The sequence below is a fragment of the Cucumis sativus genome, chromosome 6 (genome assembly GCF_000004075.3).
Source record: "Cucumis sativus cultivar 9930 chromosome 6, Cucumber_9930_V3, whole genome shotgun sequence".
NCBI lineage: Eukaryota > Viridiplantae > Streptophyta > Magnoliopsida > Cucurbitales > Cucurbitaceae > Cucumis > Cucumis sativus.
This window is the reverse complement of record NC_026660.2, coordinates 24308167-24332070: the sequence shown is the minus strand read 5'-3', so window position 1 is coordinate 24332070 and position 23904 is coordinate 24308167. Positions and strand designations below refer to the sequence as shown.

General features: G+C 34.3%; 2 protein-coding genes across 11 annotated transcripts; both read left to right on the top strand.

Annotated features, from left to right (window-relative positions):
• The first annotated feature begins 714 nt into the window (after positions 1 to 714).
• On the top strand, positions 715 to 4872 carry LOC101222026 (UDP-glucuronate:xylan alpha-glucuronosyltransferase 1). Of its 2 annotated transcripts, none has more exons than XM_011659460.2 (5): positions 715 to 870; positions 1641 to 1728; positions 2417 to 2599; positions 2675 to 3303; positions 3520 to 4872. In XM_011659460.2, the coding sequence occupies exons 2-5, from the start codon at positions 1682 to 1684 to the stop codon at positions 4551 to 4553; spliced, it is 1893 nt and encodes a 630-aa protein (XP_011657762.1). In that variant the 5' UTR covers positions 715 to 870; positions 1641 to 1681; the 3' UTR covers positions 4554 to 4872. The 2 variants fall into 2 exon arrangements, with proteins under 2 accessions (XP_011657762.1, XP_011657761.1); XM_011659459.2 differs by having other exon boundaries at positions 727 to 870; positions 1619 to 1728.
• A 1273-nt stretch (positions 4873 to 6145) lies between these two features.
• On the top strand, positions 6146 to 19553 carry LOC101208018 (zinc finger CCCH domain-containing protein 38). Of its 9 annotated transcripts, none has more exons than XM_011659454.2 (5): positions 6146 to 6393; positions 8564 to 8957; positions 12778 to 13224; positions 13525 to 15709; positions 19163 to 19553. In XM_011659454.2, the coding sequence occupies exons 3-5, from the start codon at positions 12812 to 12814 to the stop codon at positions 19193 to 19195; spliced, it is 2631 nt and encodes an 876-aa protein (XP_011657756.1). In that variant the 5' UTR covers positions 6146 to 6393; positions 8564 to 8957; positions 12778 to 12811; the 3' UTR covers positions 19196 to 19553. The 9 variants fall into 9 exon arrangements, with proteins under 9 accessions (XP_011657756.1, XP_011657755.1, XP_031743593.1 ...); XM_011659453.2 differs by having other exon boundaries at positions 8564 to 8979; XM_031887733.1 differs by having other exon boundaries at positions 6147 to 6393; positions 8564 to 8979; positions 12778 to 13215.
• Positions 19554 to 23904: the final 4351 nt, after the last annotated feature.

Genomic DNA, 23904 nt, shown 5'->3' with positions numbered 1-23904 from the left:
TATTTTGGTCAACAGCAAACATAATAATCAAAGTTAGAAAAATGAAAATGAAGGGTAATCTAATTCTCAAAAGATACCCCTCATTTTTATCAAACTCCAATTCCCATTTCAAAGTACTTTTACTTTCTACTGAGAGAGAGAGCTTTCATAATGAAGAAAATTAGGGCCAAATTAAAGGGAATCAAAAGGCAAAAAGAAAAAATTGCAATAGCTGAGTCTTGCTTTTGATACATACAAGAAAAGAGAGTTACATTGAATGCTGTATTGGTTGGGTTAATTAGATGAAATATATGCATCTCTAGTTCTAATTTCAAAGATAACATTCATAATCACTCAGACTTGGTGAAAATTTTCTCCATTATCTTACCCACTCTATCTACTGTTTCTAACAATTAAGGGGGTTATACATATGTACGTACAAATAAACAATGACTTTCTAACGTAAAAGAAACATAATAGTAAAGAGTTTAGAGAGGATGGCTTCAATTTGGTGTCTTTTACCTATGGTTCAGTATCCTACAATTTTTTTGATTAGGGACTAAAGGAAGAAATAGAACCTAGAGAAAAACAAAGACAACCAAATGAGTATTTTGATGTATTCATTTCTTTTTTTGGATCTTGGGTTTTTATTATCCATATAAGTTTTAATATGAAATTGCATGGTCTAATTGATATTGCATTAAAAACAAAGTTGGTGACAGACCCAAATCAATTGAGAAAGGAAATGAAAATTTAAAATAGAGAAAGAATATTCATGTACAAGTAACTTGACATGTCTATATTCGCTCAGCTTCCTTGGTATGTCCTTAAACTCACTCTTCACATTTTCCCATCTATTCAACTGACTTGAAGCTCCAACTTCTTTCTCAGGTACTGTCTCTCTCTTTCTAGATTCAATGGATTTCATAGTCATTACATTTTTGAGGGGTACTCTAACGTTTATAATGTGTAATGATTTTGAAATGTAATGTAATCCAAAATTCATGTTTTGATCGAGCGTTTTGGGCCGGATATGTACTACCAAACTCATTTCATTTTCACAGTTTTCAACTCAACCCTCTCTTCCACCGTTTTCAAGCAGTTTCATTCTGCATCCATTTCAACACCCCTCAAGTTTTCCAATAATTTTGATCACATTCCAACTCTTGGAGCAGTCTCTTTGTTTCTTTAGAATTTTTGAAAACGTTGTGAGAAAGTGGATAACAAAATAAAACAAAAAAAATTTGAGGTAAATATATTGTTTATAAGCTTAATTTTCAAAATCCAAATGGTTATCGAACGTGATCTTCTTTCTTTCTAGTTCTTTTGTCTTTTGACCAAAAAAAAAAATGAAGTGTTGAGCATGTTTCCTTTTCAAGTTCAGTTCTATTCCTTCTCTATGCTTCAAGTCATCAACTGAGTTGATTGACAACTTTTGCTTAACAACAACCTCAACCACTTCTCTAACTACTGTTCCTTTAATTTTAATTATTGTGCATCATCATAATCTCCCAAAGAGTTTTGGAGTTTTGACCATTTCTGTTCTTCTTTTCCTTTCTAAAGTCTCTATATATTATCTGTTTTGGCTTCTGAACATCTTCTTCTTTCACTAGAGATATTGATTCCATAAGTTTTGTAGTTTCTTTTTTGTTTGTTTGTAGAGCAAATGTTTGAGAGCCATTTTTGTGTTTAAAAAGAAGCAATGGGCACCTTCCCAATCGAGGCCAGACATAGACTATCTTCATCAATGTAAGTTTTTCTTCACGTCAAAGCATTGCTATAACAATCATAATCCAATTGGTATAAAACTCTGCATCTGTTGTTTGTACAGCTTCGTAGCTGATTAAAAACTTGAGATCCTTTCCAAGAATAACAATGGAGTTCAAAAAACTGAAGTCATAAGGTCTATTTTCATGACCATTTATGATATGGAAATTTTTAGATTTGCTAATATTTTGAAAAAGACTAAGTAACCTCCATGTGTTCTTGAAGTGATATCCGGTCTATATGTACAAATTTCTATTGACATTTTCGTCTTGAAAATTTGACGTATCTGGACATATCTAGAATATTACGAAATGACCGATAAAAGTAAAATAAATTTTTAAGAGATCAAGTACGATTCATTTAAGATATTCAACATTTTTCTTGAATTCCATACTTTGCCCCATCTATACATGATACAATACATATAAACAGTATCACCATCTCATTGTATTTCTCAATGTAGAGCACACAATTTCTTTTCTCTACTCCTTTTTGTGATTTTAGATTTGTTTTTGCTTAGAAACGAACTTTCCTTCCATTTCCAATCTTCAACAAGATCGTTCTTCTCTATGTTCTCAGGAAAATCTGTGATTTTGTTTTCATTTTCCAGCCTTTAAATCAATGCTCTGACATAAAAACTATATTTCTTTATGATGGCATTTTTCAAAAGAAAACTGCAAAGAAGCAAAGTGAAAGATCTGGACAAGCCTTTCAACTTATCAACTCATGAAAGATTTTCAAGATGCAAGCTTCCTCTCTTGAAACTTGTTCTTCTGTTTGCTGTTTCTGGCACTTTTATTACACTTTTATACTCTCCAGAGGTGAACAACCATATATCAAACACATCTTCTGGGTATGCTTTGCTCTATTTCTGCTCTTAATTCTGCAGTTTCTATATCCAAAAGTGGCTAAAGTTGTTTATTTACAGGCCAAAATTCGTTAATAGATGGATATGGGGCGGCCCGGATATTCGGTATGTATCTCGTCTCAACATTGTTTGGGATGATGTCGTTGAAGTCCTTGAGAGGTTGGGAGATAAAAAGGAGTATCACGGAATTGGGCTCTTAAACTTCAACAAGAGTGAAGTCATCAATTGGAAGCAGCTCAATGCTGATGCAGAATACACGGTGTTGCATTTGGACTATGCTGAGCAAGATGTGACATGGGATTCTTTATACCCTGAGTGGATTGACGAGGAAGAAGAAGATGAAGTTCCTATTTGCCCGTCTTTGCCAAAGCTAAGAGCGCCCGGGAAACGACTTGATCTGATTGCGGTCAAGCTTCCTTGTCGAAATGAGGGTAATTGGTCTAGAGATGTGGCCAGGCTGCACTTGCAGCTCGCAGCTGCTAGTGTTGCAGCCTCTGCTAAAGGAAACTATCCTGTCCATTTGCTTTTCATCACAAACTGCTTCCCAATACCGAACTTGTTTACATGCAAGGATCTTGTTGCACGGCGAGGAAATGTGTGGCTGTACCGACCAAACTTGAATGTGATCAGAGAAAAGATACAGCTCCCAGTTGGTTCTTGTGAACTTGCACTGCCCCTAAAAGGCAAAGGTCAGTCCTATGATAGATAACAATGGCACTACAAACACATCCTTTTACAAAAAAATTAATGTGAAGATTTTTCCCATGATGAAATGCAGTTTTGTTTATGAGAAGTAAAGAAATCATTCACCCCAAATGGAATTGAGCGAAACTTGAGCTAAACTGAGTATAATACTTATAAAAAACGATCCTTTTTCTTCTCTAATAAGTTATCTTTCAAAACAGAGGTTCCTTACTCAGGAAACATGCTCCGAGAAGCCTATGCAACAATTCTCCATTCAGCTCACGTTTATGTCTGTGGCGCGATTGCAGCAGCGCAAAGCATTCGGATGTCAGGGTCGACTAGGGACCTCGTGATACTCGTCGACGAGACAATCAGTTCCTATCACAAGAGTGGCCTAGAAGCAGCAGGATGGAAAATAAGAATAATCCAAAGGATCAGGAACCCAAAAGCAGAAAAAGATGCATACAACGAGTGGAACTACAGCAAGTTCAGGCTATGGCAACTAACAGACTATGACAAGATCATCTTCATCGACGCCGACCTTCTAATCTTCCGAAACATCGACTTCTTATTCGGAATGCCAGAGATCTCAGCAACAGGAAACAATGGCACCCTCTTCAACTCAGGAGTAATGCTCATAGAGCCTTCAAATTGTACCTTCCAACTTCTAATGGAACACATAAACGAATTCGAATCCTACAATGGAGGGGACCAAGGATACTTAAACGAGGTATTCACTTGGTGGCATAGAATCCCAAAACACATGAACTTCTTGAAGAACTTCTGGATGGGCGATGATGAAGAAACAAAACAAATGAAAACAAGGCTATTTGGAGCAGACCCACCAATCCTTTATGTTCTTCACTATTTGGGAACAAAACCATGGATGTGCTTCAGAGACTATGATTGCAATTGGAATGTGGATATAATGCAAGAATTTGCAAGTGATGTTGCACATCAACGGTGGTGGACGGTCCACGACCAAATGCCAGAGCTGTTGCAACAATTTTGCCTTTTGAGATCGAAGCAAAAGGCTCAACTAGAATGGGACAGAATACAAGCAGAGATTGGGAATTACACAGACGGCCATTGGAGAATCAAAGTAAAAGACAAGAGATTGAAGAAATGCATAGACAATGTATGTTCTTGGAAGGGGATGTTGAGACATTGGGGGGAAACGAATTGGACTGACGATGAGTTTTACGTACCTACGCCGCCGGCCATCAAATCTGCTGCCCTCTCCGCCATTTTTTAAGATTCTGGTTGATGGGGGTCCGAAATCTCATCGTGTTCTTGCTTTGCGTAAAATGAAGGTGGGAATTTTGAAAAAAAGGTCATGTTTTTCCCCATTTTCATACTGGTATTTGAAGTGGGTTTATGGTTTCAGTTGATCTCAAGAAGTTGGAATTTTTGAGGATCATTGAGATCACTCGAATTTGGACAAATATGGGTTCTTAGTTTATAATATGGAAAAAGCGAAGATTATTGTTCATTTCTTTTGTTAATTGCAAGTTTTAGTTATTGAAGTTTCAAGCTTATGTTTAATAATAAGTACACATTTTCTTCTTTTAAAATGCTTCATACTAAACCCTTCGTTTGTTATTGATTTTTTCAATATATGTATTTGATTGTAATAGTTGGTATAGTATTTAATGATTTTTTTCTCTAACTTTCAATATTCGAACTAATAATAAGTTTTAAAAATCTCAATATTATAATTAAAACAAACACAGCTTAACTGAAATACAATGTGTGTTGGCTCGGTGATAATAAACACTCGTTTATGAAATATAAAAAGTGAGTTTAAAATTGAATATTGGAATCCTAACTTGGTAATTTGTTGGCTGGGTTGTCAATTTGTCGTATCCATCATCTTTAGCATATATGGTTGTTGTCGTCACTCTCCATTGATGACGTTCTTGTTGTAGTCACTTAAATGTCTCAAAGTAAAAGTTGTTTTTATAATTGAGTTATGGACCATTCCTTCTAGGCATGAGGAATGTATAATTTCAAATTTGTTTTTAGATGCATAAAATGTACAACATGGTTCATCTCAAATAGTGCGTCTTTTCAATTTAGATGCGTATAAATTTATTATCTAACGAAGTTCATTGATATATAGAGTCACAACATTATTGCTAACAAAAATGTTTGAGAAATGTTTCAAAACTTTGAAAGTGGGATGAAGTGAACAAAAAGAACGTAGATTGACACGTGACAAAAGAAATGGGACACCGTAAAAAGAAAGGAAGAAGACACAATGTTTGAGCATGTTCACTTGATTGGTTCGGGAATGAAAAATTTTTTAATGATAAAGTTGGTATATCACTTACCTTTGAGTATCATGCCACCTATTTATTACTAGACCAACACGTATGTTTTTGTTACTTCCAACTTTTAGATGAAATTTATGTTATTTATGACCCAAATCTTATATTTTGAATGTAAGAACTATTAATATACATGGTATGCCACTTTAGTAAATAAATCAAAAAACATCATTGGAAGTCTTGATACCAATTATACATCTAAAATATATATCTAAACATTGATGAACATATCACTAATGTGTTTGAAAAAATGGCATAATAAAATCAAGACAATTACGAAGTAAAGAAGTTATTTTTACATTTGCAAGTATTAGTTAGTCATTCATTATAAGTTCTATAAAATTTAACATAGATTATGTGTAGAAAAAGGAAAGAAAGAAAAAGGGAAACACATTGTTGATTATTAAATTTGGTTTGTAACAAAAAGAAAAGGAAACGACTCCTTGAAATTAAAAACAAAAAAAAAAAAGGAAAAACAGAACTCATTGAAATTCTCAATAATTTAGATGAAAAGATTGAAGAAATATATATAATTATCGCGAAAAGAAAAACTGTGTTCTCTTCTCGCCCCCAAAGTCTTTGAACCCTTTTTCGCCAATTGCTACTTCTTCACTCTTCATCTTCTTCCTTCCACTCACTCTCCAAACATGCCCAAAATATCCGCTTTCAACATTGATTTTGCTTAGTTCGCGCCTATTTTCTCCTTCAATCATATTCTAGGGTTACACCGTTCGCTGTTTTCTGCCGGAAGCTCTCTTCTTTCATGTGAGTTCTATGTTTCCCTCTTCCTTTAATTCTTTTACAGTTTTTGTTGTATGGATGTTTTCGTATCTGGGTCTTGATCTTTTGCTTCTTTTATGTGGGACTGTATGTGGGTCGAGGTTCTTCGACTTCAAAGTTTGGCCCTTTCCGGTTATTACTCCCCATATCCCCATCGCTAAGAACGACGTTTTTTGCTTCTTTGTTTTTTATTTGTTTTTTTTTCTCGAGTGTATTTTTTCTTCTGTGCTCGAGATTCTTTGTGCTTATGGGTATCTTTGGGAATAGATGACTTGGGTATGAATTGGGATTTTCTTTTGGCCATATGGTGAAGTATTTCAAATGACAGGTAGTTTTTTTTTTTTTTTTTTTTTTTGAGAAACGGAGGTGATCTACATAGAACTCTTGTTCAACTGGATTTTAGGTGAAGTTAAGTTCGTATATTGACTGAGTAGTTGGTGAATTGAAGATTACGGTCTGGTGTCCAAAAGGAATGCTATACTATGGAGTTAATAAATCCTCTTTTTTTTTTTTTTTAATATTTGATTGTTGAAAGTGGGTTTTCTTTAGAAAGAAAAGTTTCAGAGGACTTCTGATTTTTCCCATGGAATTACTGCACGTGTACTCCATGATTGCTTTCACACCGTCGTGACACCCAATTCAATTTTCTTAGCTTACAAGTTATATATCTTCTAGCATGGTCTTTGCATTCAATCGATTTTTGGAGGAGTATGAGGTAGGAGCTCAGGTTACCCCTCTAGATGCGGCCATGACGTTCTATTAGGGGTCTCAAAATAGTGGACATTGCGCCCCATGTTATTGTTGAAGGCAAGTTTTTTGGTTGTTGCTTTAGAAAGATGGCGGGGGCACACATGACTTTTTTGCCTCGTTTAATCTTTTCTTACAAGTGAAATCCTTGTGTCTGGTTGGGAGCTTGTGCAAGGATTTATCCAAATGATTGTAACCGAAAGAAAACTTCTCTAAGCACATCTTGTTGGTGCTTGCCTCATAAAAGAAAAAGGTGAGTTGTGTGCAGATTGGTAGTCTTTGGAGGAATCTTGGTGTTGGCATATATGGAGTAGCTCGTGCCTTGTTTATTTTATAGTTGTCGTTGGAATATGATTTATAAGTGATGTCATTGGAATATAGAATCTGGAGGATTTTGAAGACTAAGGTTTGAATGTTAAGATTTTATGTAGTAGTACTGATTATCTGGTTCTGGTAACGAAAAGATCTTGCACAAGTGGTTGGAATTTCAAGGTAGGTATCAACCTATTTGAATCTTGATCACATTCTTTGGAGCTCAAATTTTCTTTGGCTTTTTGAAGTCTATTATTTTGATGTATTTGACTTTCCGTTTGCTAGACAAAGAGGGTCTAAGGTGATGATTGAGTAGTTTCTTCTCCATTCGGATTTTTGGTAGAATAGATGGTTCTTGTTCCAAGTGGGGTTTTGTGTTGTGTTCTGAGGCGAGAGGAATAATAAGACCTTTAGCCGTTGAGAATGACTGTAGCAATGTTTCTTCTCTCACTAGATTCTATATTTTTCTTTGGGTGTTAGTGACAGTGTTTGTTAATTGTTTTTTTTGGGTCTTATTTGAATTGGTTGGAGGCCTAGTGGGGCTTGATTTTTTGGATGTTCTTATAGTCTTTCATTTTTTTTTCCTTAATGGAAGTTTTTTTCTTTCTGAAAAGGAAACATAACTTTTCGTTGAAAAAATGAAAAGGGAAGAATGTCAAAAAATACAATAACTATTAAGAGAAGAAAAATAAAATAATACAATCCTTTTAAGATACAACGAGGAAAAGACACCAAAAAGCAAACACTTAAAACCTAACAAACTAACTCAATGAAAGTTCAATTCCAGTTCATTAAATATTGGGTTTCAGGTCTTAGTAGTTAAAGCATTTGTAATTTGACTGATTTTTTGTTTGTGAGTAGTAAGTTAGATTATTATTGTCATTTATATTTCTTATTAAAGCTTTAGGCTGAATCTTAAATAATTTAGTTACTGGATGTATATTTATTAATTTACCCCTTGCTGAAGTCTTAGGTTCTTTTTCCTGCCAAAGTTAATTGATTAGACCCCAACTTATTAGGTTCCTTGATAGATACCCTCTTCTTTAGTTAATGTATCACGTAGAGTGTGCTAATGTCAACATATAATTTTCTGCAGTATCTTCACGTGGTCGGTTGATGGAAAGATTAGCAAGGGTGTTCAATAATAACTTATGGCAATGGCTTTCTGTTCCACTACAAGAGCAATTGGGCATAAGCAAAAATTCATGGAACTAAGTCAATTTTAATATTCAAGCTTGTTTTGAAGGATTTATGCGAAAACTATAGTTCATCAAACACAAGGAGAATGAATCAAGGACAAAGTGCTTGTGAACTTCTTTACTTTCTTTCGAATTGTGGACGATTACTTGGTGAAGGGAGAGATGTACAGATTGAAAAGTTGACCTCATGACTCATTAGTCATTGAAGAATACATATGATTTGGCAGGAGGGTTTCCAAGAGTGGTAGTATGACTGGTCTACTTTTATGGATGCCGTCCACTTCAAGCATTGTAAATTTAACTTACTCAATGTGTAATTCCCATCTACTTTGTGACCTTTAAGTGGTTTTGTCATGGAAGTCTACATGAGTGATCTCTCATACTAGTAGTGACTAATGTTCCATAACTTTGATAAATAAGGTGGATGAAACGTTGGGGGGAGGGAGGATTTCACATGGGAAGGAGCTAAAGTGGAGTGTGGTTGTCACCTTCAGTGGGTTGGAAGAGGCTTCTTTGCTTGTTTATTTTGGCTGAAAAGGCAAATGGTTGTTAGGCTTCTAAGGGAAATAGAGCAATTTATTGTAAGATTATCTAATGCTACGTGACATGGCTGAGAAAGAAATGTCAGAGCTGTCGGAGGACTGGAGGAGGATATTGATAAAAAAATCTAACAGGGTTCTAAATGAGGTTGAGATGATAGAATTTAGACACTTGTTAAAGCATGTTTTCTCTTCCAAGCTAGGAAGATGGAATCATGTGTTTGGCTAGAATCATCAAATTATTTTAACTAGGTTAGTTTTGCTGGTCATTTGCAAAGGGATGAGTTCAATTAGTTATGTTATATGTTTCAAGGAATAGTATTGCAAGAAGTATGTGAAAATTCGACAAAACTACTGTAGGGTTGGAGATTATTGAGATTCCCTAGTTTAATGGTGCCTACTGTTGGTCTGATGGTTGTGAGAGACCCATTCTATTCTTCTTCTATCGTTGTTTAGTCAGTAAGGGTATTTTGGAAAACTTTCCTTCTAGACCTTCATGTATTCTCGGTTGTCGTTTATTCCTGATTGGAATGGAGGGTGGATTTTAGAAGAAACTTTACTGGTTTTGAGGTGGAATAGTGGGCTTTGTTGTCTCATTTGTTATTTAATATTAGGCCCTAGTGAATGACCAAAAAGATTCTAAACTCTGGACCTTTGAGATCTTTTTCCTCTTTTGCATAGCTTACCCCTTATGAAAAAGCCTTAGGTTCCTAGCTTGTTGACTTAATTTGGCAAGCCTTGTACAAAAAAACGCAAGGGTTTTCTTGTGGATTTTCCCTGTTGAAAACTCGAACCCTTGGGGGGTATACACTCGTCCCTTAGATGCAAATTATGATCTATGCAAGCTCTAATGGAAAACGAAAAAAGGAAAAACATACAAGTCTTATTAAAAAATGAAAAAAAGAGGAAAGATGTAGAAATCTTCTTGGTGTCACTAATGATCATTGTTTAGTCCACTTTTTGAAAAGTTCGCAGATGATGCTGAAAATTTTTCTTGTACAATGTTTTTCTAGACTATCACAATAATACATGTGAGGTTGATTCTAGTTCATGACCCGTGTTGAGAGTTGTGATGCCTTGATTGTTGAGCTATGCTCGTTTTATTTTGATCGATTTATTTATTGTTAAGTGTCCTTGTAATTTTAGTCCACACTTGGACATGTAAAGAAAGATAGGATGACCTTTCTGGCAACTAAGTTATTGTTAGTTAAGGAGAAAGAAAAGAAGGGCTTTCTTTGCTTGTTTTCCAATGGTAAAGACTCTTAAGAACGAATGAATTGAATCAAGTGATCAATGAACTTAGGCTTTTAAAAATGCACTCAAGAAGATGAAGCTCTAGTATCAATTTTTCTTGCTCCAACCTCATTAGCTAAAAGGATAGAGCTATTTGCATGGTAGAAGAGAAATGGATTTTGCACATGTTTATAAGTTGCCCTCCTTTGAGATGCACTGACACTCCTAGTATGGCCAAGTGTCAGTGTCAAACACGTTTCTCGACACTCCCACGACACGCCAGCTTTATCCTTTTCAATTTCGGACACAGCCAAGACACGCCCCCGACATAGCTGGAAAAAAACATAAATAAAAGGTTAGAAAAGCACATTAGCTTGGCCCAACAATTATTAAGTTATATATTTTTTAATCTTATCTTTTCAAATCTTTTTTCACGCATTTCTACCCTCAGTCGATTTCTTCAAATTCTTGCCGCCAACCCTCTTTGCCCTAACCTGCTTGCCAGTCGCCGCCCAACTCTCTTTGCTCTAACTTGTTATGTCTTATGGCTCTAAACTTGTATTTTGATGTTTTTAATTGGAATATTTCTCAATTTGTTTATATGCATGACATATATTTAATTCTTTTTACTAAAAAAAATTGGCATGTGCTTGACGTGTTGTGTCCTACATTTTTAAAAAATGGCATGCTGCCTTATCGGATGTCAGTATCTACGTATGCTTCCTAGGTCCTCCTAGCAGGTGGGTATGCTACATTTAACTAGTATAGTTGAAACAACTTTATGGAAAGCTTTTAAGTACAACAATTGGGGTTGGGGGACTCGAACCTCCCACTTCATGAATGTTGGATAGGAAGGTCTTGCCCATTACCCCTGAGATAAGCTTGCTTTGGTAGTTTGATTTAAGAAGTTAGAAATGCATTGTTGTGTCCTCGTAGCAAAAGAAGACTGTCTCTAAATTCAATCCGTAGCATTAACTCTTTGTGAAGATTCTGCAAGGCAACAATTGGGGAGGTGAAGGAACTCGAGCTACGTAACATACTAAAAAAGGACACGGAGGAGAACCTTTTCGAAGGTCTAGGAATCTAACATGGATCACCAAATAGAAGGCATAAACTTTAATGTCTGTTTCTTTTGTATGGTTAGTCTCTTGTTATATAAAAAAATTTAGGTAGGATTTTGTGGTCGGTAACCTGTGAATAGAATCTCTCTAGTTTTTCTGGAAATCAATTTTCCTTAGCTATATTTCCCTTTGGAATAATTTTGGAAAGAGTCCCTTGGCATTTAACAAATGTCAATGTAAACCTATTTCGAGCTTTAATAATTTTTCATTCATTCAATGAAAAGTTTTGTTTTTGTTTAAAAAAACAATGTCTACCGGTGATAGTGGTTACTAATTCAGTGTGAACTAATAACCATTTTCTAATGAAATTCATGTCCTTGGGCTCTCTAGGGTTTCTTTGAAGGTTTTTTTTTTTGTTTTTTTTAATTAAATATAATTATTGCATGAGTCACGTGACTACAATAATGCTTATAGAGATGTTGTAGCGTCTAGTTTCATCAACATTGCATATATACTTTTTTGATTGATTGTTCTGTTGTTCTCCTCTTCATGTGATACTTGACTGTGTTCCTTGTTTGTGATATTGATTACATCTAAGTTAACAAGAAATGTCACGTTTTATGGCGTGCTATTGGATTAGTTACTTTGTCAGATTGGTTTATATTCCCACATTTTCTCTTCCCATCATGATGGGGTTGTACCATATATTTTGCTAGACTTTTTACAATGATCACTTATTGGTGTTCTCCAGCGTACACTGGTTACTGCAAATACTTTTTCCTTCAAGTTGATTGCTTGTACAAGCTTCTTTTGATTTTTATACCCTCACTTCTGAGCAAAGTCCATCTATGATTATTTGAAGTTTGGTTGGTACTTGGTAGGTAGGGGTGGCGTATTTACTGGCAGGAAATTTTGTTTATTTTATGAATACTAGTTATATGACTGATAACAAGTGAGGAAATTTGTTTTAAAAACAAAGCTTAGGTAATAAAATGTTGTTTTTCTGTCTGTTCTGGCTAAACCATGTGATTATGTGCTGGGTTTTTCTTCTCTCTGTGATTGTGGAATCCCACTCGTTCTGTGCTGATGTGTCGGGTGATTTATAATTAGGTAACTGAATACATCTGAATGAGCTTAGGTAATTTCAATGGGGAAATGTAGTCTAATCTATTCTTTGCTGAAACTCAACCAATTCAATCTATATGAAATAACTTGGATTTGACAACGAAGTGGGGAGGACTTGCCATTATAATTAACTTATTTTCATCCTGCCTTCAGATTTTACTGTATTTAGGAGAAAATCCTTAGAGTTATGAGTGGAAGTGGCAGAAAACGCACGTCAAAATGGGATTTGAGAGAAGATTCTCACGTTGAAACTGACATTGCGCAAGAACATGGCTGGCCTGGAAAAGAATCACGTCCTGGCTGGATTTCTCCTGAACTTGCAGGTGATGATGGTTCAAAGTGGTCTGGTATGGAGACCACCAATGGCATTTCAAAACCTAAGCAAGATTGGGGATTGCTGTTGGAGGAACCTTTCCCTGGAACCAGAGCTTCACATAAGGAGGATTACACTAGTAAAGGCTATAATAAAGATTTGGAAGGGACTGCTGAATGGGATGCTGATGATAAAAGCTACAGCACAAGAATGTCTCCTGGTCTAGATGAATGGAGAAGACATAGATCTAGCCTGTCTGATAGAAATGATGGGAGCAGGTCAGTGAGGTTAGATACACTGGTAGCTTCAAGAGATTGTATCAACTTCCTCATAACAAAAATATTTAATCTCAAGTTTTGTCGTTGACGTTGCATTTTTGCTTAGAAACGCAATGTCAATTATTCGAATCTCTCAAGTATGATCCTGAATTTGCATGCTTGTGTGGGATTCCAGGTTTTGTTATTTGAACAAGAGTACCTGGATGTATGTATTTTTATTAGGATTGATTGATTATTTTTAAAGGGATGGGATGTTCTATTGCAATTACATATTTTTGTTTATTAAACTTGCTTATTTTTGTGTTTCAGGGGTAGGAGTAGAAGCCGAAGTTGGAGTAGAAGCCGGAGTAGAAGTAGAAGTCCTCATAGTTTTAAGCGAGACTCAGCATTTCATGATAGAAACAGAAACAGATCTCGTGTTTCAACTCAACTGTGCAGAGAGTTTGTTTCTGGAAGATGCAGGCGAGGTAATGGTTGTCAATTTCTTCACCAGGACAATCAAATTATGGATGATAGCTGGGATAGTAGGAACAGGAAGGGGGGCCGATCTTTAAGATCTACCCCTCATGATTTTAGAGACTATCCCAGGAGTGGTAGATCAGCTGCTCAATGTACCGATTTTGTGAAGGGAAGGTGTCATAGGGGCGCCTCTTGCAAGTATCCTCACGACAGTGCATTTCATGATCTATCACGAGGTTCTCCAAATGATATTAGTAGAGATAGGGAAAATGATAGGAGTAAAGAAGCCTACTTCTCACGTGGTGAGCGTGAACCTGGCAATAGCAGTCTTGTTACCTGTAAATTTTTTGCTGCTGGAACTTGTCGTAATGGAAAAAATTGCAAGTTTTCTCATCATAGCCAGCCACGTGCAAGTCCAGAGAGGAAATCAAGTACTGATAGATGGGAACAGGACCCATTTTCAGATGGTAGGGAACGGTTGTGGGATGGCTCAAAATCAAGTGAATTGGCCAGTGCTTCTGATTTCACTCAGTTGAGAGAGGACAAAGGTGAACAAATTGCTAGTCAAGAACCAAGTTATACATGGGCTTCGGAACAAAAATGGGTTCATGGTTTGAATAATGAGAGCAAAACTCAGTGGGATCAAACTGTTGGCGTAAAGGCAGTTCAAGGTAACAAGAATGATACCATTCTGAGCAAGGCAGAGGACACAGGTGGGTGCATAGGCACTTCTGACCCTAGAGGTCACAGAAAGTGGCCAAGTGATGATATGGAGATGTCTCCTGATTGGCACTACCCTGTGCAACCATCCAATCATGTGGTGAAAAGTGATTGCAACATTGTCCCGGATTCTGGCTCTAAAACTTCCATAGCTTTAGCCACTCTTAGCCATGCGATAGTTCAAGAAGCTCTGGCTAAGAAGCAAGACATTGCCATAGAGCCTATAACAGCTGATAATACTCATTTTCGGCAAAACCTTAATTTAACAAAAGATGTTACTATTGCGTCAGCATTCAATGATAAGATAACAATGGACAAAACCATTGCTTCACATGCTGAAGGCAATCCTTCTAGTAACACTGTCCTTGTACAAAGAATGGCATATCACACTGATCATCCAGGGGGAACAGTAATGAATCCGAAAGTTTCAGATGGAAATTTCAGAGTCAAACAGAAGGAGGAGGATGGAAGCGTGCCTGGAATTAATTCTGGAACAACTATCGCTCCAAACATAGTAACTAGTGAACAAATTACCCAATTAACTAACCTCTCAGTCTCCCTTGCACAATATTTTGGAAATGTGCAACCCTTACCTCAAATATACAACTCTCTTAATACGCAGAGTGTTTCAGAAACAGCTTCCTTCTCTTATTCTGATGCATCCACGGGTGCGTTGGGGCTACCAATGAAGTCAGGTCCTGTAGTTGAATCCTCAAAGCAACATGATTCTGCTCTCTGTAATAGCTTGGAGCTTAAGAAGTTGGAAGTCACTAAAACACCTTCAGACTGTTTGCCGAATTCCGCTGGACAGAAAATCGCTACAGAAGTGAAGGATGAAGTCCAGATGCCAAATTTGCCTCTGTCATCTGATCCCCGTGACAAGGTTGGCATCTCTGCTAAAGAAACTTTTCATGGGAGTGATGCAATAAATCATGCGAAGCTTGCAACTGAGGGTGAGGCTATCAAAGAGAAAAATGGTGATGGGGATAATGAGAACAAGACTGACCCAGAGGATTCTCAAGAGAATGATACTACAGAAAATGCAAATGGGAATGATGGGGTCCATGATAAGAAGAAAAGTAAGGATGCCAAGGGAATTCGTGCCTTTAAATTTGCACTTGTGGAATTTGTCAAGGAACTTTTGAAACCTACATGGAAGGAAGGTCATATCAGCAAAGATGTTTATAAAACCATAGTCAAGAAAGTAGTGGACAAAGTGACAGGTACCTTACAGGGGGGTCATATTCCTCAAACGCAGGAGAAAATTGATCACTACCTTTCATTTTCAAAATCAAAGCTCACTAAACTTGTTCAGGTAACTACAATTTTCTATTCAATTGAGCTTTTTTATCATTTTCCACCCTACTTCATACTCTGCACTGGGACAGTTGACTATTTTGCTTGGTTTATCGTATTTTTCATTACTTCAGTGAAGATCTCTAGATTTTTAAATGATGATATGATAACTATAAGTTTATTACTGTTGTTGTTGTTATTAATAATAATAATAATAGTAATAATAATTTCCTGCCAACATAAACATTAAAAGGAATATTTTATTTTCCTTAGCAGTGGTTGGAAGTAATCAGCCACTGTTTTTCTTATTACATTGGTCTTTGTAATATCTTTGCCTTTTGCCCTCAGGATGGGAGGCAATGAATATAGAAGTGCCGATATCTCCTCTCCTATTATCTAGTTTATGATTCTTTAGAAAAAGAAGCAATGGATTATTTAGTTTAAGTTCTAACTCTTTTAGACTGGACAGAAATGATGGTTTCATTTGTTTGAATACAATTCTTTTGTTGTACAATAGTAGGGGAATGCACATACTCAAGATCCAGCATGTAGCTATGTTTTCTTATCTCCAAATAAATATCTGGAATGAGTGACATTCATATTCGTTTTATGTTTCACTGTGTTATTCCTCCAATTCCATACAGAGAGAGAGAGAGAGAGAGTTTACTGTCATATATTTTGGTTTTCCTTCTAAAGACCTCATATGTTGTAATAAAAAAGTTTGTTGCTTTAATTATGGCAGTATAGCTTAGTTCTGAGAGGTTCGTTAGCTCCGAACATGCTCTTTATCAGCATTGTCTTGATTATTTATTCTATAACCTTTTCCAAAGACTCCCCATCTCTCCTTGGTTATTTATTTGTGAGAGTGCTGCTTTCTTTTTATATTCTTCCGAGCTGGTCTCCCGGCTGTCCTTATTATAGCTGGTCATTCTATTTCCAGTTTGTAGGGGGGACTTTGGTCTTTTATTTAAATATTTTATTCACCTATATTTCCTATCACCTAAAGCTGTGGCTCCTTCATCCCAGTTGCTTTTGTTCTCCCCTTCCTGTTTGGTATTTTTTGTGTGGCCCTTTCTTTGTACTTACATTTGTTCAAGAGAAAATTACCTAGAACCTAAATGGTGGTTGTTTTAGATAATCATGCTGTCTGCCACCGGGCTTGGTAGTGTGAGCTTGTAACCCAAACCGGGTAATTAAAATGGTTGGAGGATGGTCCAGTGTAGGGTTTGATGGAGATAGTTTCTGCCTGCCTTCTGCCTGATCCAAGTCGAGAGTTTGGCCGAATACTCTGTGGGTAGTTCTCAGCCCAACAACCACTTCAATAGAAAAAAAAGTGTGCTGTCTGCCAATTTCTGCTTGCATTCTGTGGAAGTCTGAGGATTAGAGGGCGCTGTAACAGGTCTAAGTGGACTACAAGTTTTGATTTTTGAGATAAAATAACAGATAAATTCGGATTCAGAATTAAGAAATTATTTTAAATAGCAAACTGCTGAAAATATATTCAGATATAGCAAAATGTGAGTCTATCAGTGATAGGCACAAATAGATGTTAGTAGTCAGCTGATACTGTCATTTTGTTATATTTGTAATTATTTTGGTTTATTTTGTTATATTCAAAATCAACTCACAATTTTAGGTAATTGATTCTTTGCAATGGTAGCCTTTCTTTATGAACCTATGGTTTTTCTTAGACAGTGCACCATTTGGGATTTTTGACGTTTCTAAAAATTTATTTTACATCCAAATGATTGTTACAAGAAAACTATTAAATGTGAAATTACACTAGATCAATGAAATAAAACTTACAGTTCCGGATCCATTCTAATACATAATCCACGTTAGGTTAGAAAAATGTTTCACATGTCAATTCTCAATCTAACTGCATTATTTAAGATTGATGAAAATAGAGTTCAAGCTGTATGGAACTGGCCTAACCCTTCAACAGGTAAACAAGTTGCAGAGCTTTCTGGAGTCATAGGCATTGTATACTACAAGTGCAGTGTCTGAAGAGAGGGAACTTTTATCGGGCTCAGATGTAAGAACAAAGCACTGCTATTATCGAACAGAATCCAAGTTCTGCAACTTTGCTCCCTTTACTGCAGTTTGACAAGCTTTTCACATTTGTAATGGACACCACACCCCTAAATAAGGTTTGGAGGGATATATCCCTAGAAAGACATATCCTATTGAATATGGCAGTGAGAAACCTAGTGAAGCATGCCAAAAAGCTGATAACCATCCAATGGCAACTTTGAAAGAACTAACAGGGCATACAAAAAATCAAGCCCATGGAAAAAATTCCGCTAGAGAAAGGGTTTTCAACTAAGTAAGATATTGCCTAGTGTATAATTACAAAAAGTCATTGAAACCAAAGTTTAAAGAGAAGCATGGAACCTCACCAAGGACTAAAGTTCACAAGGGTCCCTCTCCATGCCTTGAAACACCCTATTGCTCCCCAATGCTTTATCAAGACTTTGAAATGTTGAGAGCATTATTTTCTTGGCTGGGTATTTTACTTCTGAACAATTATTAGAAGTTTAGTTACGTAAGTTCAACGGATGAGGAGGCCGAGATGGCTTTCGTTCATCTAAAGATTTGGTTCCCCATTAAGACATTTGGTCAAGAAGTTACAATAAGATGCAGGCCCTAGTTTGTTTTTGTGATTTATCAGATTGAAGAGCCTTCTTTGATCCCTCCCTCGGGAAAGAGCCCCCTTTCACTTTTTTTCCTTAGGTTGGTTACTTGGATGTTCACCCTTTTGGCTTTACCTATGAATTAGTTAGTAATCAGTATTTCAGAACAATATTTAATTATGAAGATTAGTTGGTTAGCTTCTTGGTTATTCAGTATCCTGTCAATAGTAATAATACTGATGATAAAAATAAAAATAGAGTGTCTTGCTAGTGCATTGAGTAATGTTTATCTGGTTAATAAAAAAGATGATTATCGATGTTAACCATACCAAGGTCACCCTTATTTATTGTTTCATACATGTGAAGACTTGATGTAGCAACTTTGCTGTTCAGGTCGTGACTGTTAGGGACATTAGTCTGTGTACCCCTAATACTTGGTAAATATATCTCTTATGACCTCTCCGCTCTCATTGTAATTGACTCATGCTAAAACTTCAAGTTGCATTATCTCGATTGCACCAAGACTTTTGAAGATGCAATCAAATCCTCTCTGAACGAAAGATATCAAGCTTTAGTGGGAGCTCTCTTAGGCTCTGTTTAAGCTTCTTGTGAAAGCTACAGATATAGAAGCAACTACTACATCTATAGCTTTCATGGTCCTTTCTCTTTTGTTGTGTATTCATACTAGGTAAAATATCTGATTCAGTATCTCAAATGTTCTGTTGCTGATCTTTCCATAGAATAATCTATCTTCTTTCCTCTCTAATTTGGTTGAGACAAATAGTTAACTTTCTGTTCTGTATGATACGTTTCCTCAATGTCTCTCATTCCCTTGTCAGGCATATGTGGACAGAGTTCAGAAGACGGCTTGAGAAGACGAGGTTGTCGAAGTACATTCTTATGTATTTTTTTTTCTTTTTCAAAATTATCCCATGTACTTATTTGGTAGAATCCTGCAGCCTTGGGAATGATAATTGTGATGTCTTACTAATGTAGTATAATGTATCTCCCATTAGCAGTCTTAGGTACACCTTTCTGCAAATTAGATATATGGAAATTTGTTGGTTTTAGTTTGTGCTTCTTTTTCTTTTTATTGTCGAATGAATGGCTATCACTTTTCGAGAATCAAGTCTTCTTGACAAAATGTTTGTAGCTTTTTCCTCTATCTTTGGTCGAACCCACAATGTTCGACTGTTGATAGATGGTTGAGTTGCAAATTTGGTTATTGTATTGATAAGTTTGTATCTATTTAGTGTTTAAATTTTGTTCCTAAACTTTAAAATATTTGATTTGACAAGTTTCTAAACGTTTATTTTTGTGTTCGATAGATTTTTGGCTTATTGATATTTTTGAAAATTCACAGATGTATTAAACCATGAAATTGAGAGTTTACAATTCTATTATACATAAAATTCTTATTTATATTCAATAAGTCAATTTCTTTTTGAGCTTTTGAATTTAGAAAATAACTCATTGAAGAAATTTTAATAGGATGTGTATGATTTTAGGTATGGTTTTCTAATTCTGAAAAATAAACTTGCTTGTGGGTATGATATTTAAAGTAAAAAGTAAAAATAAATCACATAATCATACAAACTCTATTCAAATCATGATTGATTTTTGGAGGAACTAACCATCTTTCATATATACAGCAGATGAACAAAAAAAGGTTGAACTTTTTTACTATTACTTTCAAATTTATTTTTGATTGTTTACTTTCATATATATATATATATGTGTGTGTATATATAACACACGTATATATAAATAGTTGAAACTTTTTCAAGTTAAAATGTCATTAGAGTATTTTTATAGTTTGGAGTTAATTTAGTTTTAGTCATTATACTTTCAATCAACTTAGATTTAGGTCTTTTTTTTAAAAAAAAACTCTTATAAATCTTATAGATTAAATGTCCTATGTGAATTTTGGAAATTTATACACATTGTACTCATGGTTCCATTGTTTTTATTTGATCTATTTTGACAAAAGTTCGTTTTGGAGGACTAAATTTTCAACTTTATTGAAATAATAAATGATTAAAATTGAACATTTAAAAATTCGTGAATTAAACGTAGTTTTGTATTGTTAGGATAAGTGATATTAGAAGAAAACCTGACAGCAAAAGATTTTAACAAAATTATAACATCATCAAAAGTTTTAGTGATTATCTTAACTACCAATCAATATTCTATTCAATCACCTTATGGTCAAATAAGGATACAAACTATTTTAGGTCAAGTTTTCCTTTATTGAAAATAAAGCGAACATGATACGAAAGATGGATCTTATTTGATTAGGTTTGATGTTGTTTTTCGATGTTTCTCAATCGTAATGACAGGAGACCCACTTTCAAGACCATAATCAAAACACATAATCTAATTGAACAATAGAATGCACAACTATGAAAAAATCAATGAAAGAAGTACAAAGAATTCACCATTATAGTTACCATCACCAACTAACGCCAAACGATAGCAATAAAAGAAAAAGTAAGAGAAGAAATTACATTAAAAAAAAAAATTAAGTAAAGATGATCAAAAGCAATCTACTTACATATGCAATAAAATCTCATTATAATTATATCACTTTTCATTACAAATGAGTAAACATAACCTTAGATCATTTTTCAAATTGAAGAAACTAAATAAACATTGAACTCAAACCTTCGCAACCAAAACCAGTTATGAATTGAAAACATGGATGCATAAGTTTGGAAGTGAGAGGAGTCATATGATCACGTAGTCAAACAAATAATTAAAGGAAAAAGAAAGAAAAAGAAATGAATGTGTTTTTTCAAAGGGCTAATTTAAGGGCAAACAAGTTAAAGAAATGCTTTTTGCATAAATGGAAAAGTTTGTGAAGGGGCAGAGTGTAAGAAGGAAGTATTAGTCAGAGTCCAGATTATGAGGAGGGGTAGTCTCCGTAATTTTGGTTTCTTTTTTCTTTTTCATTTTTATTTCAAAAACATATTTATTTATTGATTTACATTTTATATTTTAAAAGTGAAAATGAAATTGAATGAAAATGCATGGTTTTCTGATCCAAAAACCAATCCTTCTCGTAAAATGTTATTTTTTCCCATTTCAAATCATAAAACCTTTATCTTCCCTTTTTCCTCTTCAATTTTTGCTTTATATACCTAAATTTTCTCATCTGGTTTACAGTTTTGCTTTATATTATATTATATTAATTCTTATGTTTTAGAGTTTTGTTAATTTTAGTAGCTCTAATTTTAATTCGTATACTCCCCCCTAAATCGTCTAAAATCTAGTCCCTCATTTTTTTTTCTTTAACTCAAAGTTAGTTAAATACCAACCTTTCGTGTATATGAACACACATAATATTCAAAATTTATATATAGTTGAAAGGTTAATAGGTAACAATATTTTAAGATAAATTTAGGATTTATGAAAATCACCATTATTCATTTATTTATTATTACTACTTTTTGTTATTCGCTTGTTTCAATTTGTGGAAGAAAAAAACTATTTTATAAACAGTTAGCATTTTGAAAAATTAATATAGGTTCAAAAGAAATAAATGATCTGTATATAGCCTTATATTGAAAATAATAATAATAATAATAATCTCATATTAATAAATATTTGTTTTTTTAACCTTAAATGCCATTCTAAACTATTTTCAAATTTTCAACTTTAACTTTTGAATACTAAAGAAAAAAATAGTACTAAAAAAAGCTTGTCCAAAAAATAAAAATAGGGTAAATTGAAAAAACCTCAAATTTTACATAATTATATAAAATATATAGTTTATATAAACTTGAAAAAAAATGCGTTGTTTATATAAGCTTGAAGATTTAATTTTATCGTATGTGATCCAATTTTAACCCTTTTAAAAGTTTAAGGTTCGATTCTTGTATTTCTCATGTCATTTTTTTGGTAGTAAACTATTAATGGTAAGAAAAAAATAGAAAATAGAAATCATTATGAAATGAAGGTCCACTTTTAGTTTTTCAATTTTCAGAAAGTAGTGATCATAAATAAAAAGAAAATTCAAGAACATAAAGCAAAATAAAAGAAAATTTTGCCATCAAACATGCTCCTAATTAATTATTTCCACTATCATCAAATATATATATGTGGAAAGAAAATGTTACATTATTATACATTGGAAGAAAGATGGGGCATCACACTGCATGTTCATTATCTATCGAATTTTAGTTACACAAAACACTTTTTTTTAACATTTTGTGGGGTGAAAAGCTGCTGTGAAAGAACACCCAAAAAACCTTCCTTCAAGTTAGGTTTATTATTATTATTAACATTTTTATGTTCTAACAAAGATTGGGAACAGGTTGTGTACCAAAAAAACTAAATTAGTATACCCCTTTATGGCCTCTATTTATGTGACTCCAACACTTGATGGTCCCTTAGCCTAAACTTATATCTTGTTGGCCTTCTACAATACAACCACACAATGCTTCAGAGAGTATCAATAAATAGCCAAGTTTCTCTTTTGTTCATTCTCTACCAATCAATTTTTCGGTCCAGAAAAAAAAATGATGTAATGGTACCAAAATCAAATAGGAGATGAAACTATCAACTTTTAAAATGATAATTAGTATATTTATCTACTAAGTTATAATCGGTTTGACAAGTATTTTGATGAGTAGAAATTAATATAACACTTTGGTTAAGAAGTCACTTATTAATGATAAAAATTAGTGTGAACACATATGATTGAGTACACTTGAAATAAATACTTAAAATGCCATAACTAATTTTTGGCCCTTTGAATCATAACTTGTTTTCAATTGGGATATTAAAGCTTTACATAAACTTCATTTTGATGTCTCCATATAATTTTGTTATCAATTCTTTAGTTTCATTAAAGAAAAATTGTTTGTGAAAAAGAGTTAACATGTCCTATACAAGTCAACATATGACATAACACAAACATCAATAATCGTTTTAGTATTAGTAAACCCAACTCTCTCTATAACCTAATTAAGATAACAATCGATATGAACATAACTCATAGTAATTGACATTTATTCTTTCCTTTTGAGATAAGGAGAGATTAACTTTTCATATCCCATATTTAATGTGTACTAATTAGAAAACAACTTAATATCAAACTTGGAATGAAATTAATACAAACCCTAAACCCTAATTAACTAGAAAAGGGTGCTCAAAAGCGTGTTGCGAAAATAGTGGAACCTAATGAAACATGTAGACTTTTGGAAGCTAATGAAGAAATGAAGTCACTACAAAAAGTAAAACCCATACACATTTAATTGTTAGGCTTTTAATGTATAAGAAGTATTGTGTGTTTGAGTATAATGAAAATATAAAACCCTAGCTATGCCTAAAAATGGAGGTTCTGATTCTGAAAACCCTAAAATGATTGCATTAGGGCATGCGCAAACTTGTACATCTAAATAATAATAATTATAATAAAAAATCAAATCAAATAAACAATAATATATCAAACAAAAAAATCCAAAAAGAAAAAAGTGTAAATTTCTAACAAAAGGAAGGTTGCCATCAAACTGTGTTGTACGGATACACAAAAGAATGACATAAGAAAACATGCTCCCACACGGTGGCTGATGCAAAA